This window comes from Zootoca vivipara, chromosome 2 (genome assembly GCF_963506605.1).
Source record: "Zootoca vivipara chromosome 2, rZooViv1.1, whole genome shotgun sequence".
Classification (NCBI taxonomy): domain Eukaryota; kingdom Metazoa; phylum Chordata; class Lepidosauria; order Squamata; family Lacertidae; genus Zootoca; species Zootoca vivipara.
In genome coordinates, this window is record NC_083277.1 from 102,308,346 (window position 1) to 102,328,488 (window position 20,143).

Genomic DNA, 20,143 nt, shown 5'->3' on the forward strand with positions numbered 1-20,143 from the left:
TAGTTACCGTTATCTCCCGCTTGGATTACTTCAATGTGCTCTACGTGGGGCTACCTTTGAAGGTGACCCGGAAACTACAACTAATCCAAAATGCGGCAGCTAGACTGGTGACTGGGAGCGGCCGGCGAGACCACATAACACCGGTCCTGAAAGACCTACATTGGCTCCCAGTACGTTTCCGGGCACAATTCCAAGTGTTGGTACTGACCTTTAAAGCCCTCCAGGTATGGTTCAACTTCAACTCTGACCGCTGGCCATGCTGGCTGGGGGTTGATGGGAGCTGGGGTTGTGATAACGTTTGGTGGGTTAAGATTCTGAGATAACTGAGCAAGTAAGAGAGTAATGGCTGCATCTCCCCACTCCTCTCTCCACTTTGGTGCTGGGAACCCCTGTGAGCAGCTGGAACGAATAACAGAACTAAGCTGAGCTGGAAGGGAGCGAGGACCGAGGAACACTCCAAGCTCCCTACACCAGCCTTCCTGTTGAGAGTTGAAATAAATAGTGAAGTGCTATCCTTCCCAGCAAACTGCTGTGCCAATATTTGAGAGCTAGAGGCCAAAGGCAAAGGAAATAAGACCAAGATACAGCTTCAAAATGAACCAGTCTCACCTACATTGCTATGAGAAGGGATTACTTGGGCCATTTTGAAGCCATTTTGGGGTCCTCTCTGACGCCCATGTAACTCTTAAAGTCCTCTATAGCTGGGGTGGGGAACCTCCGACCATTGGGTTGGGCTACCAACCAAAGTCAAATGGAGTTTGTTGCAAGGTGAGATTAGTAGTAGGCTTATCTCTTGTCCTGTGAAATCATAATTCCTACACCTCAGTAGGGCTTCAGGGACAGATCTTAAAGTACAGACAGATTAGTAAGGATGCAGGCAGTTCTTCAAAGTAACACAGCAGAATCATGGACTTGTAGAGTTAGAAAGGGACCGAGGATCATCTAGTCCACAGTATTACTTGTGTGATATTTGCACAATTTATTCTGCTCTTAGCAAACTTGGAGAGAATGAAATTTCCTGGGCTGCAGGCTTTTCCTCGTCAAAGGTGTCCTTAATTTTATATTTTACTTTTAAAGTTCTCCCTTGGTAAAGCAAAGCAAAAGTTTGCTTTGCAATGTGTTTGATCAGCATGGCAGCATGTCAAGTTTCCACCAAGTTTCCACAAACAGGGTTTAATTTTACCGTTCAAGGATGAATGAAGTATTATCACTTACTATAGGACGGCACAAAGTCAAGAGTTCAAATTTAAAAGAAGCAGCAATGATTAAGACTATAGGGCTTGGGAATCCAAAGCTTTAAATGGCAATGGGATTATGTTCACGCATATGAGCATGTACATTTGTGTGTGTTTTTGTAAGGGGAGAGCAGAAACTGATAAAATAAAAACAAGCCTGACCAGAGCTTGCTCTTCAAGCAGCCCTGCTGCACATGCTTCAGAGAATGACGTTAAGAAATTCAGCGAACGCACGAACAAAAAAACATATAGAGTCATCCTTTTTGTTTGAAATGTAAATAACTTATCAGGCCAAAAGGTGTTCTCTTCCAGAGGCTGAATAAACGTCAGAAATCAGCCTTTGATTTATTTTTTTTATGTAGTCCTGAGAGAGCCAGAAGTTGAGGAAATGAAATCAATTTTCTGTACAGCCAGAGTCTCCATTGTGAGAGGTCACAGTCTTTCAAAAGCTGGCATCTTGCAGACACAGATTACTCACAACACTATTTCTCAGTGAGGCTGCAGGCAAGGTAGGCAAGCAGCAATATCAGCATCTCTCAGGAGCCAGGATAGCATTCAATTTCATTAGTATCTATCTATCTATTGAGTTCCATTCATTCATATATTCAGTTCCATTAATTCATTTACTCCCTAAAAAAAAAAAGCTCAACCACCTTGGCTTCCCCAAAAAAGCTCAACAAAGCCACTTCCGCCCTGAAGAGGAGGTGGGGTTGTGGGCAGTCACAACTCTGCCACGTGCGCAGCCCCTGGGCGATAGGTGGGATTGCCGCCCGTGCCGCTTGCAGGCCGTCCAATCTGGCTGGCCTGGGGGGTTGTGCCCTGCGCTACTTAAGCAGGGCGCGGGCAGTAATCTTTGTACCGCTCACCAAATTATGGGGGGGGGGGAACTTGTAACAAAAATCACTCCAGCAATCACCTTTTTAAAATCCACTGAAAAAAGACACTTTTAAAAAACAGAGCTGAGATCTATGGGCCACTGAAAAACACACAATAATCATTTGAATGTTTCTTGCTCTAAAGAAACCCCAGAAATTATTTTAAACAAAGGCAGGTTTAACTGCAGACTGCTTTTAAAAAGGGACTACTGTACTGTAGTTTAACATAACACAGGTTCTACATCCATTACAAAAATAAGAAAAATCAATACTGTGATTAATCTGGGCCGTTAGTCTAGTTCTGACTTACATCTTTAACCCTTCCACAGTAAAGACAAGTAAGTTAGGTTGGAGCTTGTATTAAGAATTTCATTTCATTTAAAAAAAACAAAAACACCTCACATAGGTCATCATGAGCAGAGATGGCAAACCTTTCTGAAAACCCTGGTAAAGCTTTATTTGTTCCAGAGCCATAAAAGAAAATGATTATTATTATTATTATTATTTTAAAAAGCACATTCCCACATTCAAAAGACTTTGCTGGCGAAATCGAAGGGAAGAGTGCAAACTGCTGACTCCCAAGGGGGTAGGCACACACGCAAAGCACTCTGCGCCAGGAAGGATGCGTTCCCCTCCCTCCCCCCTGGCTTTGCCCAGAGCGCTTTGCAAAGCACCGCCGGCCAGCCCATCTGAGTCACCAACACTCCCCAATGCAACAAGGAGAGCTCAGCTTCCGGGAGATTACGAGTCTCTAGTGTGCACACACAGCAACAGCCAGACACACACCCAAACTGGCAGAAACCTGTTCTGCCCGGATCGGCTCGAGCAGCAGCAGCTGCGGCACGAGCTCGAACCTGGGAAAGTGGAACGCGCTCGCGCCGCCGCCGCCAAGCAGAACGCCCGCGCTCGTGCCCGACACAGCGCCGCAAGGCAATGCAGCCGCTAGGGGGCGCTCGCCGGGTCCCGCGCGTAATACGATTGTCATTGATCGGAACAGTTTAAAAAAAATTGTTGGGAGAGAAAGGGGCGCGCGCGCACAAAAAGTTCATTATGCACTACGTAAGTCCTGGGGTCCCTTAGGGTAGCAATCTAGCACTTGGTCTCCCCTGAATCCCCACCCCAAGGAAGAGAGCCCACTATGAAATTTTCCCGATAGATTTGAAACTGCGGGGGGATCAGAACTGCCTTTTGTTGTCACTTAAGCAGCGAGCGACTCCGCATTAACTCCTTAGGAGAGCGCTCACGTCGGGGACTCGGGGCTCCCGCACGGGCAGCCTCCGTCGAGGATGCTTGGCGGATCTCTCATCGAGGGCTTGCTCTCAATAGGGAAGCACAGGAATGAACATGAAGCCCACCCTTCCTCTCCCTAGTGCCGATAAGGAGCGCACGCAGCGGCCCCAAGTCCCGACCCTCCAGATACAAGATGTACACGCGCGCACATTTCGCAGCTATTCTTGGGGAATTGCAGAACACGCGGTGGGGGGGGGAGAGCGAGCGAGCAATAAATCCGTGCAGATAACGCGGAAGAAGATTCCAAGCGGCTTGCAGTTGCCTTGCCTGCCTGCGGCGCGGTTCACCTTATGGGACCTTACAGCGCACTTTGCCAACCGGGCGCGCGCCTCTTGGCTGAAGGAGTGGCTCTCCTGCTGCCTTATGCACACCGATCCCTGCAATACTCGAACTGAACACCTCGCTCCAGAGACCCAGCAGGGCGAAGTTAGGGAGCGGAATCCTCTCCCACCCCCAAAGGCTCCAAGAAAGGAGGAAAAATAAACGTTAACAGGAAAGCATCCTTTACAGGGCACAGCAAAGGGGGCGGATGCCCCGTCTCACGAACTTCGAGAAAGGACATAAAGGTGGCTGTAGTGAGAGACTCTGGCTAGGCGAGCTCTCCAACCGTTGCACCCAGCCTTCTCGAGGATACTCGGCTGAAGAGGCGGCCGACTTTGGGGGGAAAGGGGGAATAGAGGCGGTGGAAGGAAAAGCCTTCCTTCAGGCAGCGGCATTGCCTCGTGGAGAGAGGGGCTACTTGGAAGAGGAGCCTCAAACACCCGCGGCGCAAATTAAAGAGAGATTATTCCGCCGGGTCCGAGGGAAAGCGGCGCGACATAAAAGCAGACGTGGCAGAGCCCCGCACGCTATCTAAAGCGCCCTCTCGCCCTCACCCCATGCCGCCGCCCGGCGCGCGCGCGCCCGCCTCTGCGCCGCCCCGCCTTCCCCTCGGAGCAGGCGGGAGCAGCCCGCCCCTCCTCCGCTGCAATTGCAAAGCCGGACCCGGCGCGCACATGGCGCTGCTGAGCTGCTGTTGCTGCCGCGCGCGCCGGGTCCGCCGGCAGAGACCGGCTCGAGCCGGTATAAAAAGCTTGAGCTCGAGCACGGCGGCAGCACTGCCGCAGTTGCAAAAGGGACCGGGCGGAGGAGAGTCAGGTTGGCGGGGTGCGGAAGAGGGAGCCCGCCTAGCTAGCTGGCAGACAGGCAGGCGAGGAGCGGCGCGGCGCCCCAGAGGGACCCCCTTCTCGAAAAGCGAGGCGCGAACGGTGCACCCCGCTGGGTATGGGGCAGCCTTGGCACCAGCGGAGAGAGCCTTGCGTCGGGTAACGGGGGTGGGGAAGCAGCGACCTGCTCCTCTCTTCCCCGCCGAAGCGAAGCGGGTCTGTCTGAGGCACAGGGTCCACCCTCTCCAAAAGGGGTCTCGAAGCTGAGGCGGCAGAAGGGTTGCGTGTTCCTCCCAGGCCACCTCAGCATGTTACTGACCGGGTCATAGGCCAAAGTTGCACTTCTCTGCAGCTCGGGGAGGAATTTTTTTTTTCCTTTCTCGGTTTCCTCTGCCCAAGTTGCAGCTGCAGCATCTACCGACTCGGTAAGTGGCTTTTCTTCTGGACACTGAAGTTTGGTTGTCTTGCTGCTGTAGCTTTTTTTCTTTTCTTTTTAAACGTTATTTGCTGCAACATACTTTTTTTTCTTAAGGGGTGGGGAAGACTATGTGGCTCATTCTGAAGGAGCCGGCTAAATTGTGTTGTGCAAAGTGATGCGGACATATGGAGGACTTCGCTTTCCCCATCCTGCATCACAAAGAAAGTAGATGGGCTCTTTCCTCATTCATATCCCTTGAGGCTGGAGGGGGCTGGGGTTTTTTTTCCCCTTCAGAAGAAAGCATTTCCCCCTCTCCTCTTTGCACACAATAGTATGGTCTCTTGTCATTGGCCACCCCTCCTTAAAGAAACTGAGCTTGGGGTTGTTTATGCGACGCTATAGACCTGGACATCCCTGCATTCCAACAAGGTATCAAGGCGCTTTAAACCGGATTAAGGATAACCGCATGGCGCAACATGGGCGCCAAAAGTGTCTCCCTCGCTGCTTCTCTCGGGCTGCAAATTCTGCAGGCATCATCCTATCCTGATTCAGTCTGACATGCTGCTTAAGTTCTGTTACCCAGGCTGTAGTCTGGTCTTTGCTTGAGCAGCAGCAGGAGGCGGCGGGAATGCCCTCAGTGGGACCCACAGTATGGTGCTCATCAGAAGCGGATCAAGCTGGTCTCTAAGAGATGAGAGAGGGTATTTTCTCAAAACCAGACCTGCCTTGCAGATGCAGCGGAGTGCATTGCCTTTAACTTCTGTATAATCAAGCACATTACACAGTCACAGCGAAAATGCAGTCCATGAATGTATTTTTCCCTCTGCCCCACATGATGAAAAATTCATCTGCAAGTCGAGTATTTCAGAGGATTTGTTGCAATGCTAACATTACTTGATATGGTTTATCGGGCTGATATTTTTAGCTGGTTTGCATCAAGATTGCAATTTGAAAAGAGTTCTTGCTCTTATTTCACACAGAGTGGTTGAAAAAAATAGGCTTCAGATTCCTTCAAATACGAGATCATTGGGGCATAGACTGTCCTGTCCTGTGATTTCATAAGCACCTGCGCACTGCAGGCATTACTAGAGATAGCAACTGCTGTTCCTAGCTAGTTAATTTTTTGCATATTACTAAGCATTCTATACCTTTATTGGCCTTGCATCTAATGATGTACTACTACAGGGTGGCAATGAAATATATTTAGATTTGATGAATGGATAAAAGATAATCTTCCTTTAATTTGGTTCTTGCAAACTCAAGTTCAAAAACCGCCTCCAATCTACAGCCCAGTTATAGTCTCCAGGTGACAGAAGTACAACGCCAGTGGGATTCATTTAAAGGCTAACATTATTCATTCTTAAAGTTACTAGAAAATAACCTTTCAGATAGTTACTGACCATGTTTTAATGCATTTAAAATTCTCCCCATAAGCAATTCTGAAAATAACCTACTAAATATTTCAGTACTACCACTAAAAGAGTCAACAGAGCCCAATCCTAGGCAAATGAAGGTATGCCCAACTAAACCCACTGAAGATACACTCAATGGTTTAGACACATTGTACTCGGCATACATTACAATTAGACTAGAAGATAAAATATATATAAACAATTACATATTATATGCAGTTAAACTTGAAACAGTTATAACTGTGTAGGAGAACCTGTCGTACAATGGGAACATTTGGATATTGTTTTCAAAATTCATGTACAGACGTTTCTAATTAATTAAAAAGAGTAAAACTGATAAGAACAAAAATGCTAGCTGTTGAGGTGACGCAAGATGAAGGTTTGCTGAAGGACATCTTCCACCTCCCCACCTCCCCAATATTTCATAAGATAAACCAGTCCTTGCCTCTAGGAAACTACACCTAAAGGACATTCGGAGGAAATGTAAATTACTGAAGAATCCCAAATCAGTGAACCAGTTCCCCCCCCCTTTCAATTATGACTACCTGGCCAGATAAAGAAAGTTAATTGTAGGGTTGTTTGTTCTATGGCGTCACTCTGCAGAGCTGAAAATATATTTAGTACCCTGAAAAAAAATTGGCTGCATGGAGCAAGATCATCCTGGGAGCAAGATGATCACATAATGGGTAACATTTGTCCACAAAACTGGCCCAGAATCACCCACTGAGCTTCATGACTGGGGAGTTGTAAACTGATCTCCCAGATCCTAGTCGGACGCTTCTAACCACTATACACACTGGCTTCATAGAGTACTTCTGCTATGGGGCAGCTATATAAATTAAGAAGGTAAATAAATATGGGGGGAAACAAAGTGTCACTTAAGATTCTTTTAACTGCTTTGAGATTATTTCTTTAAAATATAAAGTCATATAGAAATGAAATTATTATTATTAATAAAGAACCCCATTAGAGGAAAATGGCGCCTAGACATTCTGTTGCGGCGACCACAACCTAGGTTTAAGGTGCTGCTTGGAGATTTACTTATATATCTGAGTTTCTAATACTGGAACTAAGGAGATTTGGCAAGTGTGTCTAAATTCCCTAGCTTGTGGATGCATGTGATGCACAATAGTGGCACAGTTATTTTTTTTAATTACCTAAAAGGTTTTAGCAATATGTAGAAAACCAAGATGGCAATGAGGAAGTCCCTAGCTGGACCCAAATAAACCTGAGTTATATAAAGCAGCAGCAGCAAAAGAAACAAGTTGGCTTGATTTTTTTGTTTTGGAGTGAGCACCAAGCAGCTCAATGTAGGTCCTTTATCAACATCATCCAGAAACCTTAGCATGTGCAACTGCCGATTAGAACCATAAATAGGCTTGGGCTGCGACAGAACTCAAGTCTGGAAGGAAGGATGGAAGTTTGGGAGAACCCTTCCACAGCATTTGTGAAATTTCACAGGGCCTTTGGGTCTGTCATGCGTTTTTCACTAAATTACCTCCTTTCCACTGTATTTAAGTCAGATGACTGCTTCTTAATTGCTTGTTCTTAAATGGAACCAGCTGGTCCTTACGATGAAACAGATTTTTTTCTGATTCTTGATTCAACTAGTCCAATCTGATCCTAAAAGGGAAATGCTTCCATTAGGATACGGTCCGAAGCGGCAGATGGGAAAGACAAGTTACCTTTTGTAACAAGGTCTCTGATCCCAAGCATGCTTAGGAGGAAGTAAGCCCCACTGAACTGAGTCAACTATGTCCAAGCAGACATATTCTGATGAGATGTTCTTAGAAAATGTGCTGATCTCGCTCTGTCTCTGTCTCTCCTTGTCATTCCAGGTTAAAAATGACTGTCAAAGCATCAAGAATGTCATGCCTTGCCCCCAATGTTTATACTAAAGTGCCTGATGGAGGATGGGGCTGGATTGTGGCTTTTGCTTTCTTCTTTGTGGAAGCCCTGACATACGGCATTATCAAGTCTTTTGGAGTCTTTTTTATAGACCTAATGGAAAGTTTTGATGAAAGCAACAGCAGGATATCATGGATTATCTCAATATGCGTTTTTGTACTAACATTTACAGGTGAGCATGGCAGCACATCTTGTGTTTAAACTTGAGAGCCTGGTCCCTATGCAAAGAGAAGCATACCTACCCATTATTCCATAGAAGCACAGAATTGTAGAGTTAGAAGGGACCGTGAGGGTCAGCTAGTCCAACCCCCTGCAATGCAGGAATCTTTCACCCAACCTGGGGCTCACAACCCTGAGATTAAGAATCTCATGTTCTACCGACCGAGCTATCCCTTTTCACTCTTTAGAAGTCTGGGCTCTTAGGATTGTGTGGTTGTAGGGCTGTAATTCTGCACATATATCACAGTCCTACATAAGTACCAAGAAACTACGTATGGTACCCACGTACAATGTTAATTTTTGGCAAACACTGGCAAGCAAAACGCACAGAGTTTCACTGGACACCCTGTTTACACACACAGATTGAGAGTACTTTTAAAACCCTCTGTTTCTCAGACTCCCCTCATTTACTGGGCTGGCTTAACAACTAGAGCTGATGCACAAGAACACTATTTTGCTTAAGTTACAAGGTCAGTTGTGACACTTCCAAGGATTTAGAAGTGCTTCTGTAACAGCAGAAAAGAAAAAAATGTTAAGAGAGTGAAGGGGGACCAAGAGGGCAAGATACCGTAATAGGAGAGATGTAGAAAGTAGTGTTAAGAGTTGGGCACAATCTACTTTTGCTCCACCGCCACCATTGCAATGCATGGAGAGTTAAAGCGAAGGACAAAGCTGGTTTCAGTGTGGCTAGAACAGGGGAAGCTCCTCCCAGCAGACACTGCTCCTTAGTCGAAACAAACATTTTTAAAAATCCTTCCAGTAGCACCTTAGGGACCAACTAAGTTTGTCATTGGTATGAGCTTTCGACCAACTTCTTCAGATACCTTAGTGTTTATCCCAAGAAGGCAACTCAATCAAACCAGTTCTTTGGTTAAGGGCAGATAAGTCTGAAAAAAGGGACCAGAACAATGAAGGCTTGTTTCTGACATTAACAGTTGTTTTTTCGAGTTAATTAAATCACATTAGTTAACCTTCTGGGAAACAGTCTCCCTTCAATTTATCTGTGTTAGCATCTGCTCTGAATGATAGTTTAATTCAAGTTTACTGACAGAAGGCAAATTTCATTTGAGCCCTTGTCTACTGGTCCTCTGGAAAAGCAAAGAAGCAAATATGGAACTGAAACTGAATCACTGGAACATTGACCTACATGGTGCCAGCTATTTCGTATTTAATACAAAGGTGTGCCCAGGGTGTGTGTGTGTATTGGGGCTCTGCCAACCTGGAATTTGTCTAAAACTAAAGCATTTTTAAACAAAGGAAATAGCAGCTAGGGCCCTTTGTTTTTGAATTAACACCAACCCATGGTTTATGCAAGAGAGAAATATTACAGTGCGACTTGTAATAAAAAAGCCAACAAAGCTTATTATTGCATCCTATGATGAGAGTCACTATTGTAATTTAAAAGAGGTACATTATGGTTTTTTTTAAAAAAAATCATTTCCTTCTTTTGCAGCTCCTCTTTCTACAGTACTGACTAATCGTTTTGGTCATCGCCTGGTGGTGGTGATTGGAGGTTTACTGATCAGTACTGGGATGGTCACAGGCTCCTTCGCACGCAGTGTTGTCGAAATGTACATCTCCATTGGCGTAGTCTCAGGTAAGTTACATGGACCATCGTCTAGTGAAATTGCCAGTTATCTCTCTCCGCCCCGCCCCCCTCAAGATAAATGTTTTATATTCAGGGCTGGAAGTCTTGCAGGTTCATAATGGCCAAGAGATCTTGCAAAAACAACCACCGCCTAATACTAATTCTTGGTGGGTCTTGGGTTTGTGGAGTTATTGGACTTTATGGAAACTTCCCTGTGTTGTTATTAACAGAATCATAGATGGATAGAACTAAACAGATAACCTCACTCAGAAGCCTGGTATGATGCATTCAAATAGCTTGAAAAATTACGCTTGTTGTTAATAAGAAATGGCCAGCTTTGCAAATATTTAGCAAGCAACATCACTAATTGTGGGTGGTATGTCTAGAGCAGGGGTTGGCAAGGTTTACCTCGCCTGGGCTGGTTCACTCCAGTGGTGATCCCTCCATGGGCCAGATCACGTGCGTGCCCGTGATTTCCGGCGTCTGCACATGCACACACACGATTTCCAGCGCCGCGAGTGCCGGTTTAGCACAGCGCGCGGGGACTCGCTGAGCAAGCAGCTTGGTTCGGGGCGGCTCGTTGGCCTGTTAAAGGACACCCTGTGGGCTGCTTGTGGCCCATGGGCCTTAGGTTGCTGACCCCTGGTCTAGAGTGAGTGGTTTAAAAAATCCACACACTAATGAAATGGTTTCATCCAATATCTGCAATTCTGCTATTGTCATGCACTAATGGCATTCCTTTGGCTTTTATTTATAGGCTTAGGATACTGCCTTGCTTTTCTGCCTACAGTCACCATTCTTTCACAGTACTTTGACAAGAAGCGTTCATTGGTCACAGCGGTAGCTTCCACAGGAGAATGCTTTGCTGTCTTCTCTTTTGCACCAGGTACTGAAACACCCTTCTGAGATTTTTCCCATGATCACAATGTTAACTTGAATCTTAAATACATGTCAAAACAGCTCAGTTGGCTTAATGGTATAACCTTACTCCCACCAAATGTTTGATTAAGGACCATCTAATTAATCCCAGGGATTGGGCACGGTGGTGTAGAGGAAATTGGACCCCTTCAGCCAGTTCCAAAACACAAATTCTGAGCTGGTTGTGGAGGCTCCCCAAAGTCCAAAGTTCAGATTATAATGGTTCAGTGTGTCATTTTACTGCGTGCCAGGAATCCAGAGAACTCTTATCTGAAGCCAAAATGTCTTCTGCTCACAGTCTCAGAATGTCAGTCACCAAGGCACAGATCATTAATATTCTTGTACCTCCATTAAAGAACTGTTACATCTTTGGGAGGAAATCGGACAAGAGAAGATATATGTCAGGCCTTCAGAATGCATGGTCCTTTGGTAGAGCCAAATCATCTTCCCACTCTTATGTGGACTCCCAGGGACAGTCAGTTGGAAAGTCACAGGTGTGGAGGTGCAAAAATACATTGTTGGGAACAGAGAATGTGGGATAAATATAACCACAGCACCTTTCTATCTTGAAAGCATGCAGAAGAGAAAATGCAAAGGTGAATGAGTTCCCAGCTTTGTAATTATGTTCTATCCTGCTGGATAGAATTTGTTGTTAGATTTGAATTCCACTGGCAAACCCACGCCCCCACTCTCAGCCTAGCACTATTTTTACAAACTTTAAAGTGCATAGCAACCCGATGACATACAATCTGGTGGGTTCCCAGCACAATTTTTTTCCAAGCTAAAATTAGCGCTAAGCACTAACCCCAGCTACCTTGGAATAATGCATAGCCTATATGAAAGGTTATTTGATATGGAAACCAGAGGGTTTCTCATTTGAGAAATCCCAAACCTGAGATCTCAAAAAGCTGGATTACATCAAGCCTTCTCAAACATGCTAAGATAATTTGTGCTTTCTCCTAGTCCTTTTGCCATTTTAAAAACTCCCTTTTGCCTTTAAACTGAATCCTCTCCGGCTGTGTTGCAGAATAAGGGAGAGCCTGCCTTCTATCTTGATGCGGTTGAGAAAGATACCTTCCCTATCTCTCTTTCTCCAGAGGGTGTAGGTTAACATACCTGGGAAAGTAATACCTCTGCACTAGATTCCCCCCCAACAAGCAGACAGTGCCTGTGCCTAGTTTGTGCTGATATGTACTGTGGCCATCCCTGCTTTCCTGCATAGCATATGTGAGAAATGGCTTGTTGTATGGAGGCCAGGCGGTGCATGAAACCTCGTTCCATGTTAACATCTTCTTATATCTTAGATCCTGCTTCATACACTGCCAAAGCTAGTCCCAAATATTTGAGTCAAGTGTGTAGGAGACACCATGAATAAGTTTGGGCATAACTTGACCCTAAAAACTTGAGACTCAGTGTTTGTAAATCAGAGCTTCCTGTTCCATCAGTGAAAGATGTGTTTTACTTTTTCTTATTTGCAGCTATCACTGCTTTGAAGGAGCACATTGGCTGGAGGCACAGCCTCCTGTTGGTTGGCCTAATGCAGCTTGGAATTGTGGCCTGTGGATTCTTGCTGCGGCCCATCATAATCAAAGTGCAGGAAGAAGTGAGAGTGTCGGCAGCAGAAGAGCAGAGACAGACAAAGTACATGCTTGAAAATGAACAGACACGCACCTCCATAGATTCCATTGACTCAGGAGTAGAAGTAACTACCTCACCTCGCAACACGCCTAGAGATGCCAAATCGGAACTGAAAAGTGAGGGACCACCAAAGGAAATCACAGAGGTGCTCATAGAAGCTAGTAGCATCCCTGCCAAGGAACCAAAACCTCAACTCCTAGACTTCTCTGTGATGAAAGACCATGGCTTTATTTGTTACGCACTTTTTGGTTTATTTGCTACTCTGGGATTCTTTGCTCCTTCCCTATACATCATTCCACTTAGCAGGAGCCTTGGAATAAACAAGGACCACTCTGCATACATACTCTCAGCGATGGCAATTGCCGAGGTCTTTGGCAGAATCAGCGCCGGCTGGGTCCTCAACAAAAAGCCTATCCGAAAAATTTACATTGAACTCATCTGTGTCATTCTGCTGGATATTGCCCTCTTTGCCTTCCCTTTTGCATACAATTTTTGGGGACTAATGATATGTAGCATTTACTTTGGGTTCATGCTTGGGACAGTGGCAGGCACACACATCCCTATGTTGGCTGAAGATGACGTCGCCGGCATAGAGAAGATGTCTTCTGCTGCGGGAGTTTACGTATTTATTCAAAGTTTATCAGGGTTGGCTGGACCGCCTCTTGCAGGTAAAAATGAGATGCACCCAACTGTTCTTAACTTCCGTTCTAGCTAGGCAACAACTGGGAAAGGGAACAAATGCTTTCAAACAACTAGAGTGAGCTAAGGGCGAAGTCAATAGAGAGATGTGGGAGCATTCATGTAAAAGTGACTAGCAGGTGAGCAATCGGAAAGGATTGCATCTTGGAAGAAGACACTACACAAACAGCACATGCACATTTTCCAGAAAACCAAGTTACCATCAACACCAGGGGTCCCCAGACTACGGCCCCCGGGCCGGATGCGGCCCAATTGGCCTCCCAATCCGGCCCGCGACGACCCCCGCCGCCCGCTGCCGCTGCCCGCTCTTACGGCACGCGGCGCGGCGACGATCTTCAAAATCGGGGGAAAATCGCCAAAAATCCTTTGTGCGCATGCGTATGGGCCTCTCCCGGCCCAGAAGAGGTCATTTCCGGTGCACTTCCGGGTCGGGGGAGGCCCATACGCATGCGCACAAGCGATTTTCAGCGATTTTTTCCCGACCGTGTGCATGTGCGCACGGGCGCACACTCCCCCGCCCTCCGGCCCGCTGTGCGCGCACTCCCCTGCCCTCCGGCCCGCCGCACGGTCGGCGCGGCGGGCACCGGCCCGAAGCCCGGTAAGTCTGGGGACCCCTGATCAACACCCTTAAATAAATTAGCCTGATTACTGCCATCTTTCGCTGGAGACTAAGTAGCTCACACCTAAGCATTTCAGCCATCTCCAAGGATAGACAAAAGAAAAGAACTTAACTGCTGGCATTGTTGCTGTTCTTAGTATAGTACTTTTAATTTACAGCGTGCTTCAGAATCTCTATTGTGCATTACTCCTCAGAAGAATTATGGTGAAACAGGTCGTTTCCCCCATTTTACACCCGGGGAACTGACAGGGGAGAAGGTGACTTTGCCCAAGGCCATTGTTTTCAGTTCAAGTGCAAGTAAGCAAAGATCAAAGAGGAGATAGGTCTAGGGGGCCCCTTCAATCTCCTTGAAGGGGAAAGGTCTAAATCAGGCCCTCCGTATGTTTTGGCCTACAACTCCCATGATCCCTAGCTAACAGGACCAATGGTCGGGGAAGATGGGAATTGTAGTCCAAAACATCTGGAGGGCCGAAGTTTGGGGGTGCCTGGTCAAAATGATGCAAAGTGCTTATGAGAAGGGCATCAGCTAACACATTTGACTGAAAAGCACAGATGCTACCGACAACACAAGACAGGAAGGGGTAGTTTTACTTATTCCAAGTAGACATTAAGGGGGGGGGTCTCTTTAGTAGTTGCTTCTTCCTTAAGAAAACCTGTCCTAGATAGCCATGATTCACATGCATGGGAAGTCTTGCACGGGGGGGGGGGGGAGGTAATACACTTTTTAAGAATGACTTTTAATTACATTACTCGCAAACGGCTCGCTTGACAACTGCAGTTCAGGAACTGCAACAACATTCCGAAAACTGTTTACAAGCATGAGGTCATAGGAAATCATGGGCAAAAATCCAGAGTATGCTTACTGGGAAGTATTTTAGTCAAAAGGGTAATTCTTTCCAGTGATTTTTGCAAGCCCATCTCCTAAGTAATTTGGGGAAGGTAGTGGCTGCAATATGCATCTTTTGTGGCTTTAGAAATTACTCCCACAGAACCCGCCCCCCCAGCAACTCTAACCCTGCAAATGAAGGGATATGGCATGAGAGAAGTGTAACGTCTTAAGATGTTTTTGGATATGTTGGGTGCTGCCCAGAGTCAGAAGGGGGGGGGGTACAATTATTTATCATCATTGTCATTATCATTATTGTTAATGACATGTGCAAGGGCGGGGAGATGTGGCACTTCTCCCTCCGTGTTTTCCTCTAGTATCTTCCTTTAAATTATCTAGTATAGTAAAAAATTATAATATCTAGTATCTTCCTTTAAATTACCCTCGCATCAAATCCTCAAACTTCATTTGGGCATTCCATACCGGTAGCTACAGCTCTGGACTACTTTGCAAAACATTTAAATCAGGGGCCAGCAAACTTTTTCAGCAGTGGGCCGGTCCACTGTCCCTCAGACCTTGTGGGGGGGGCAGACTATATTCTGGGGGTGGGGAATGAATTCCTACACCCCGCAAATAACCCAGAGATGCATTTTAAATAAAAGCACACACTCTACTCATGTAAAAACAAGCCGATTCCCAGACCATCTGCGGGCCGGCTTTAGGAGGTGATTGGGCCAGATCCAGCCCCCAGGCCTTAGTTTGCCTACCCATGGTTTAAATGAACTTGTACAAAGAGATTTTTATAGGCTTGTACAAAATGAAACTTTTGACATGATGTTGCAATATTTAAATATATATATTCCCCTCTCACCCTTACAGGTGTGTTAGTGGATACCACAAAGAACTATAGCTCTGCCTTCTATTCTTGTGCTGTTGGGATGCTGCTGGCTGCCGTGTTCCTTTCTTTAGTGAGGCCTTGCAAGAAGGTACGTCAAAGGAAGAAGCACCCAGTAGAAGAGAATGTGACAAAGCCTTTGCAGGAAGTAGTACCAGAAGACTTTATAGAGCCTGATCTTGGAAAAAATGAGGATTCTTCAAGAAGCAGTGAAAGCATGGCCTGAATATTTTTTTACACTTACACACACACAGAGTTTAGATTGGGGGGCAAAGCACGTCAGCCCTGATCCACCTTCTCAAATCTACACTTTAAAGGGAATGCAAAATCATAAATGTGAACAGATGCTATCAACCCTTTCAGAAAGATTTGTTAGTTTTTTTGTATAAACACCTCAAATTCTGATGCCCCCCCCCATCATTGACCTCCATTAAGCGCACTCCTACCTAGCATGAAGTTGTGGTTCAAAGTTATCATATTCCCCATTCCAAAATCACGGGGAAGAAACCAACATTAGACGAAGAACGAGGGTGTGTCTTGTAACAAAACAAGTTAATTTGAACTTTTTAGTTGTTTTAAAATCAGGTTAGAGTAGATACTAATTTCAGAGAATGGGGGGGGGTGGTAAAGGGGGTTGAGCTAAATGATATATCGAAGAGAATTGACAGGGTTTTGTTTTTAAAACTTGTTTGAACTCCAAATAGGTTGGGAAGTTGGAGGTTACTATTCTATTTTTATGGCCAGTTATTGTGGATATTTCATGGGACCATTATCTTTCCAGATTTAACACTTATACGGTCCAACCCTATGTATTCAGAACTCTTCAGTGCTTTCAATAGGGCATATATAAAAGTGGGCATACAAACTGCAACCTTAGATCTGGAATCCTGTGCTCCCTTAATAGTTTGGACAGGGTCCCTATGAGGTAGAACTGGGCCAGACATGGATCTACTGGATTCTAAATTGGCCTGTTTTGCAGAGAGGGGCTTGAGCTCGACCCCTCTGCTGGACCCTTCTGGAGTTGGCATACCCAAAAAGACCTCCCCCCCAAAAAATGGTCCTCTTCTTCCACCCCCAAACTGGCAGGGCAAAAGACTACTGCTCCAGCCCTTCCTGGTCCCTCATTAAGATTTCCCATCTCATTGAAATTCAGTGGGGATTCCCTCTGAGCACGGCTGAAGTCATGTTCTCTTTTTGGTAGTTAGAATGATAAACCAACTTGATTGCATTTTTTAAAAAAATATAAAATAAAATTACCTATTTATTTTAAGACTATTAGACAATGTCTGTATGGGCAAGTGTGTGGGGGGGTAGGGGGTTAACACTTTTCACAGGTATTTTAAATGCATTGATATTTTGTAAAACTTGATACGGTTTTTTTTTAAGGTATAGGTAGCAGTGTTATCTGTTATTTTCGAGACAAACAATTTTAAAAAACAAAAAAACAAGGCATGCAAACATGCTGTTCTTGAATTCAGTCCTGAACAGGAATCGTAGTTGAGTAAAACTGAACCCAGTGGTTAAACGATTTGCTGGATCTAGTGAGAGAATTTTCAAGACAATAACTTATTTTTACTGTATGTTGGTTGTTTTTCATTTCCTTTCCCCCCTTTTTTTTTTTGTACGTTGTGAAGCAGACCTTCAGCTTTCCCAGTGAGTCTCCCTACGCCTGTAGGCTTGAGCCAGGCTTGCACCAAAGTATATAGGCTTCACATTCTCAGGTGGTGCAAGGCATGTTCAAGCCTACAGGCACTGCCTTGTATGGGGCCTTGAACTGCATGGCAGCACTGACTGTGTGTGTGTGTGTGTGTGTGTGTGTGTGTGTGTGTGTGTGCCATACAGCCCAAAGTGCTGCCATTTGCAAGACTGAAAGCTGTCCCTGTATTGAGCACTCATGACCACACACATGGCAATCATCAACTCCATGCAACTCATGAGCCCGTAAGCAGGCACACCAGGGATCACGTGGAGCCAACCGTTATGAACTGGGCCTTGGAGTCTCATGTGTTTGTGAATGTTCGCAATGGCTAAATTCTGCACACGGATCACTAAAGCAAAAAGAAACTTGCAGTGTCATTCTTATTTTAAATTTAACAAGTGTACTCAACAGCTGCCACAGGCATGAGTATGCCACCACCCTGGATGCTCAGTTAGTCACAGAGTTGGGTTTGCTTCCCATTAACACTCAATTATGTGTAAAGAAAGAAAAGGATTATTATTATTTTAAAAAGGCAACATGTCAGCTGTTCACTTACACTCAATAGATAACTATCAGTGGTAACACAAGCTTGCTTGTCCCACTTTTACGCGTCTTTTTTTGTCAATGAGACAACTCAGGGGGACGAAATGAGAAAATAAAAATGTTTCTTTTGGTCCTGGATACGCACAGTACAGATTCAAATGCTTCTCAGTATTTAAGTAGGAGTGGCATTGTATGCTGACTGCTCTGCTAAGATGCTTATGCATTGTCAGCCATAGAAATGAGGGACAATCTTGATTTTAAAAGAGAAACCACTGGCACCCGAATACATTTTTTGAGGTCCTTGCCATTTCAGCGTGGTTAAGGTTTAAACCCATTTACGAAGATGCTGGTTGATCTTTAGTGGAACATACTTGCAAGCTAACAATGAAATACTAGTCTGAAACCTGGGCATGCTTATTTGGAAGTTATGTTCCACTCAACTCATTTCAATTCAGGCTGTTAAGTTGCCCCCCCCCAAAAAAAAAACATGGGAAAGGGTGCTCTTATCATTAGGAGTGGCTTTTGCAGCCCACCCTCCTCCCTCACTGCATGAAAACAACAGAAAACTGCATGAAAACAACTGCAGTTTAGTGTGCTTTGAATAACTTCAGCACTTTATAATGTACAGCAGAACCTTGATAAATTGCAGCCGCAAGTGGAAGACATGCACCATCCCCAATGGGGAGGTGGGTCACTTTTCTGTTTTGGAACTAGCCAAGTAAATGAACAAAACATGAAACTTATGTTTGCAAAATTGTGTCATTTATTTATTTAGCAAGCTTACCTTATGAATTATTTGTCACTATACCACTAGCAAAGCAGTTAACATACTAAATTAATTGGCCAAATTAATGACATCTCTGTAATAAAAGACCTCAGTACAGTAATTTTTGCTGTCACAACTTTGCTGAAGATAAAATGGTTAAGGCGCATGTTCTGTGTTTGTGGGGAAAACCTAGCTGTCCCGCAGTTTAACAAGGTTCTACTGTGTCTTCTTTTTATACAAGGATTTCCGTTACTAAATAATATGTGTATAACTGACTGCATCGTAAATTACTGTTCCAAGTACATACTATATTAGCATGACTAAGAGCATATTTGTCTGTGCGCACAAAAGATCCAAAATCAGGATAAAACATGGATTGCTGGTTTGTTCTGTACTGTAATTAGTGAACTCTGGAAGTGCTACCAAACACTGAATTTTGCAATAAACTTTTTTTTATTAAAGAAATCAACTTTCATGTTTCAGTTTAATAATTCCTCTTTACTCCTTAGTCTTCTCACCTGCCTTTCAGCCAAGCAAGTTTTCTTCATTAAAAACATAGGGCAATCTCACAAACACTAAAACACATCACAAATGGCCCGGGCTCTGGTACTGTAGCTCTGGAAATCTGATCTGCAGTGAACACAACATGGTATCTAAACTGAGGGAGACCAAGATGATAAATGGTGGAAACCAAGATATACAAAGAATGGCTGGGGAAGTTGGGTATGTTTAGCCTGGATAAGGGGGGACTGAGAGGAGATAGGATAGTCATCTTCAAATATCTCAAGGGCTGTCACATGGAGGGTGGAGCAATCTTGATTTCTTAGGAGCCAAACGGATGGATTCAAGTTACAAGAAAGGAGATTGCATCTAAACATCAGGAAGAACTTTCTGACAGTAAGAGCTGTTCAACAGTGGAACAGATTCCCGTGAGAGGTGGTGGGCTCTTCTTCCTTGGAGCTTTTTAAGCAGAGGTTAGATGGCCATCTGTCATGTATCATCCAGTCAAAAAGTATTGTACTGGAAGAAATAGATAGGCATGCAGAGCATCTCTGCATGAGGCAAGTTACAGATTGGTTCAGGATCCTCACATGGAAAAGGATCCATGTACACTGTAACGCATGCAGAACTGCCTCTGACACACTCTGAACATGCAGGCAGTGGGGATGTGGTTCTTAGACTTGACTCCAGCAGGATGTGCAGCTGGAGGAAACATTCTTTCAACATGTGTATGTTGGCGGGGAAGTTGCCTAAAACCACCTCATCTAACAAAGTTAAGCTGAAGTTTCTACCACAATGAGATGACTTCTATTCTCCTCACTGTCCCACACCTTGGTCTCCACCAAGTATCAGCCAGCCTTCAGGCTCAGCTGTCACAACCACCTTCCACAGGAGGGGTCACTCCAAGCAACTCTCCACAGTAGCTTGGCTACTTTTTCTGGCCAAAAGT

At 45.0% G+C, this 20,143-nt stretch overlaps 2 protein-coding genes across 11 annotated transcripts in view; one reads left to right on the forward strand and one right to left on the reverse strand.

Moving 5' to 3' along the window:
• The window catches only part of ARSG (arylsulfatase G), a 112,358-nt gene that overhangs the window by 87,158 nt on the left and 5,057 nt on the right, over positions 1 to 20,143 (reverse strand). The window contains exon 2 of one of the 10 annotated variants that reach the window (XM_060271969.1): positions 7,874 to 7,998. The exons of the other annotated variants lie outside the window; for them this stretch is intronic. The gene's annotated coding sequence lies outside the window, so the exon portion shown is untranslated. The remainder of the gene's footprint in view (positions 1 to 7,873; positions 7,999 to 20,143) is intronic. 10 annotated transcript variants of the gene reach the window in all.
• On the forward strand, positions 4,336 to 19,154 carry SLC16A6 (solute carrier family 16 member 6). The gene is made up of 6 exons (XM_035104039.2): positions 4,336 to 4,970; positions 8,214 to 8,455; positions 9,956 to 10,099; positions 10,848 to 10,976; positions 12,487 to 13,314; positions 15,670 to 19,154. The coding sequence occupies exons 2-6, from the start codon at positions 8,221 to 8,223 to the stop codon at positions 15,909 to 15,911; spliced, it is 1,578 nt and encodes a 525-aa protein (XP_034959930.1). The 5' UTR covers positions 4,336 to 4,970; positions 8,214 to 8,220; the 3' UTR covers positions 15,912 to 19,154.

Excerpts from the sequence above, each read along its gene's own strand:
- SLC16A6 (XM_035104039.2), top strand. The coding sequence starts at position 8,221 with ATGACTGTCAAAGCATCAAGAATGTCATGCCTTGCCCCCAATGTTTAT. Across the intron at positions 8,456-9,955 it reads TTTTGTACTAACATTTACAG|CTCCTCTTTCTACAGTACTG; the intron begins GTGAGCATGGCA and ends CTTCTTTTGCAG. Across the intron at positions 10,100-10,847 it reads CTCCATTGGCGTAGTCTCAG|GCTTAGGATACTGCCTTGCT; the intron begins GTAAGTTACATG and ends TTTTATTTATAG.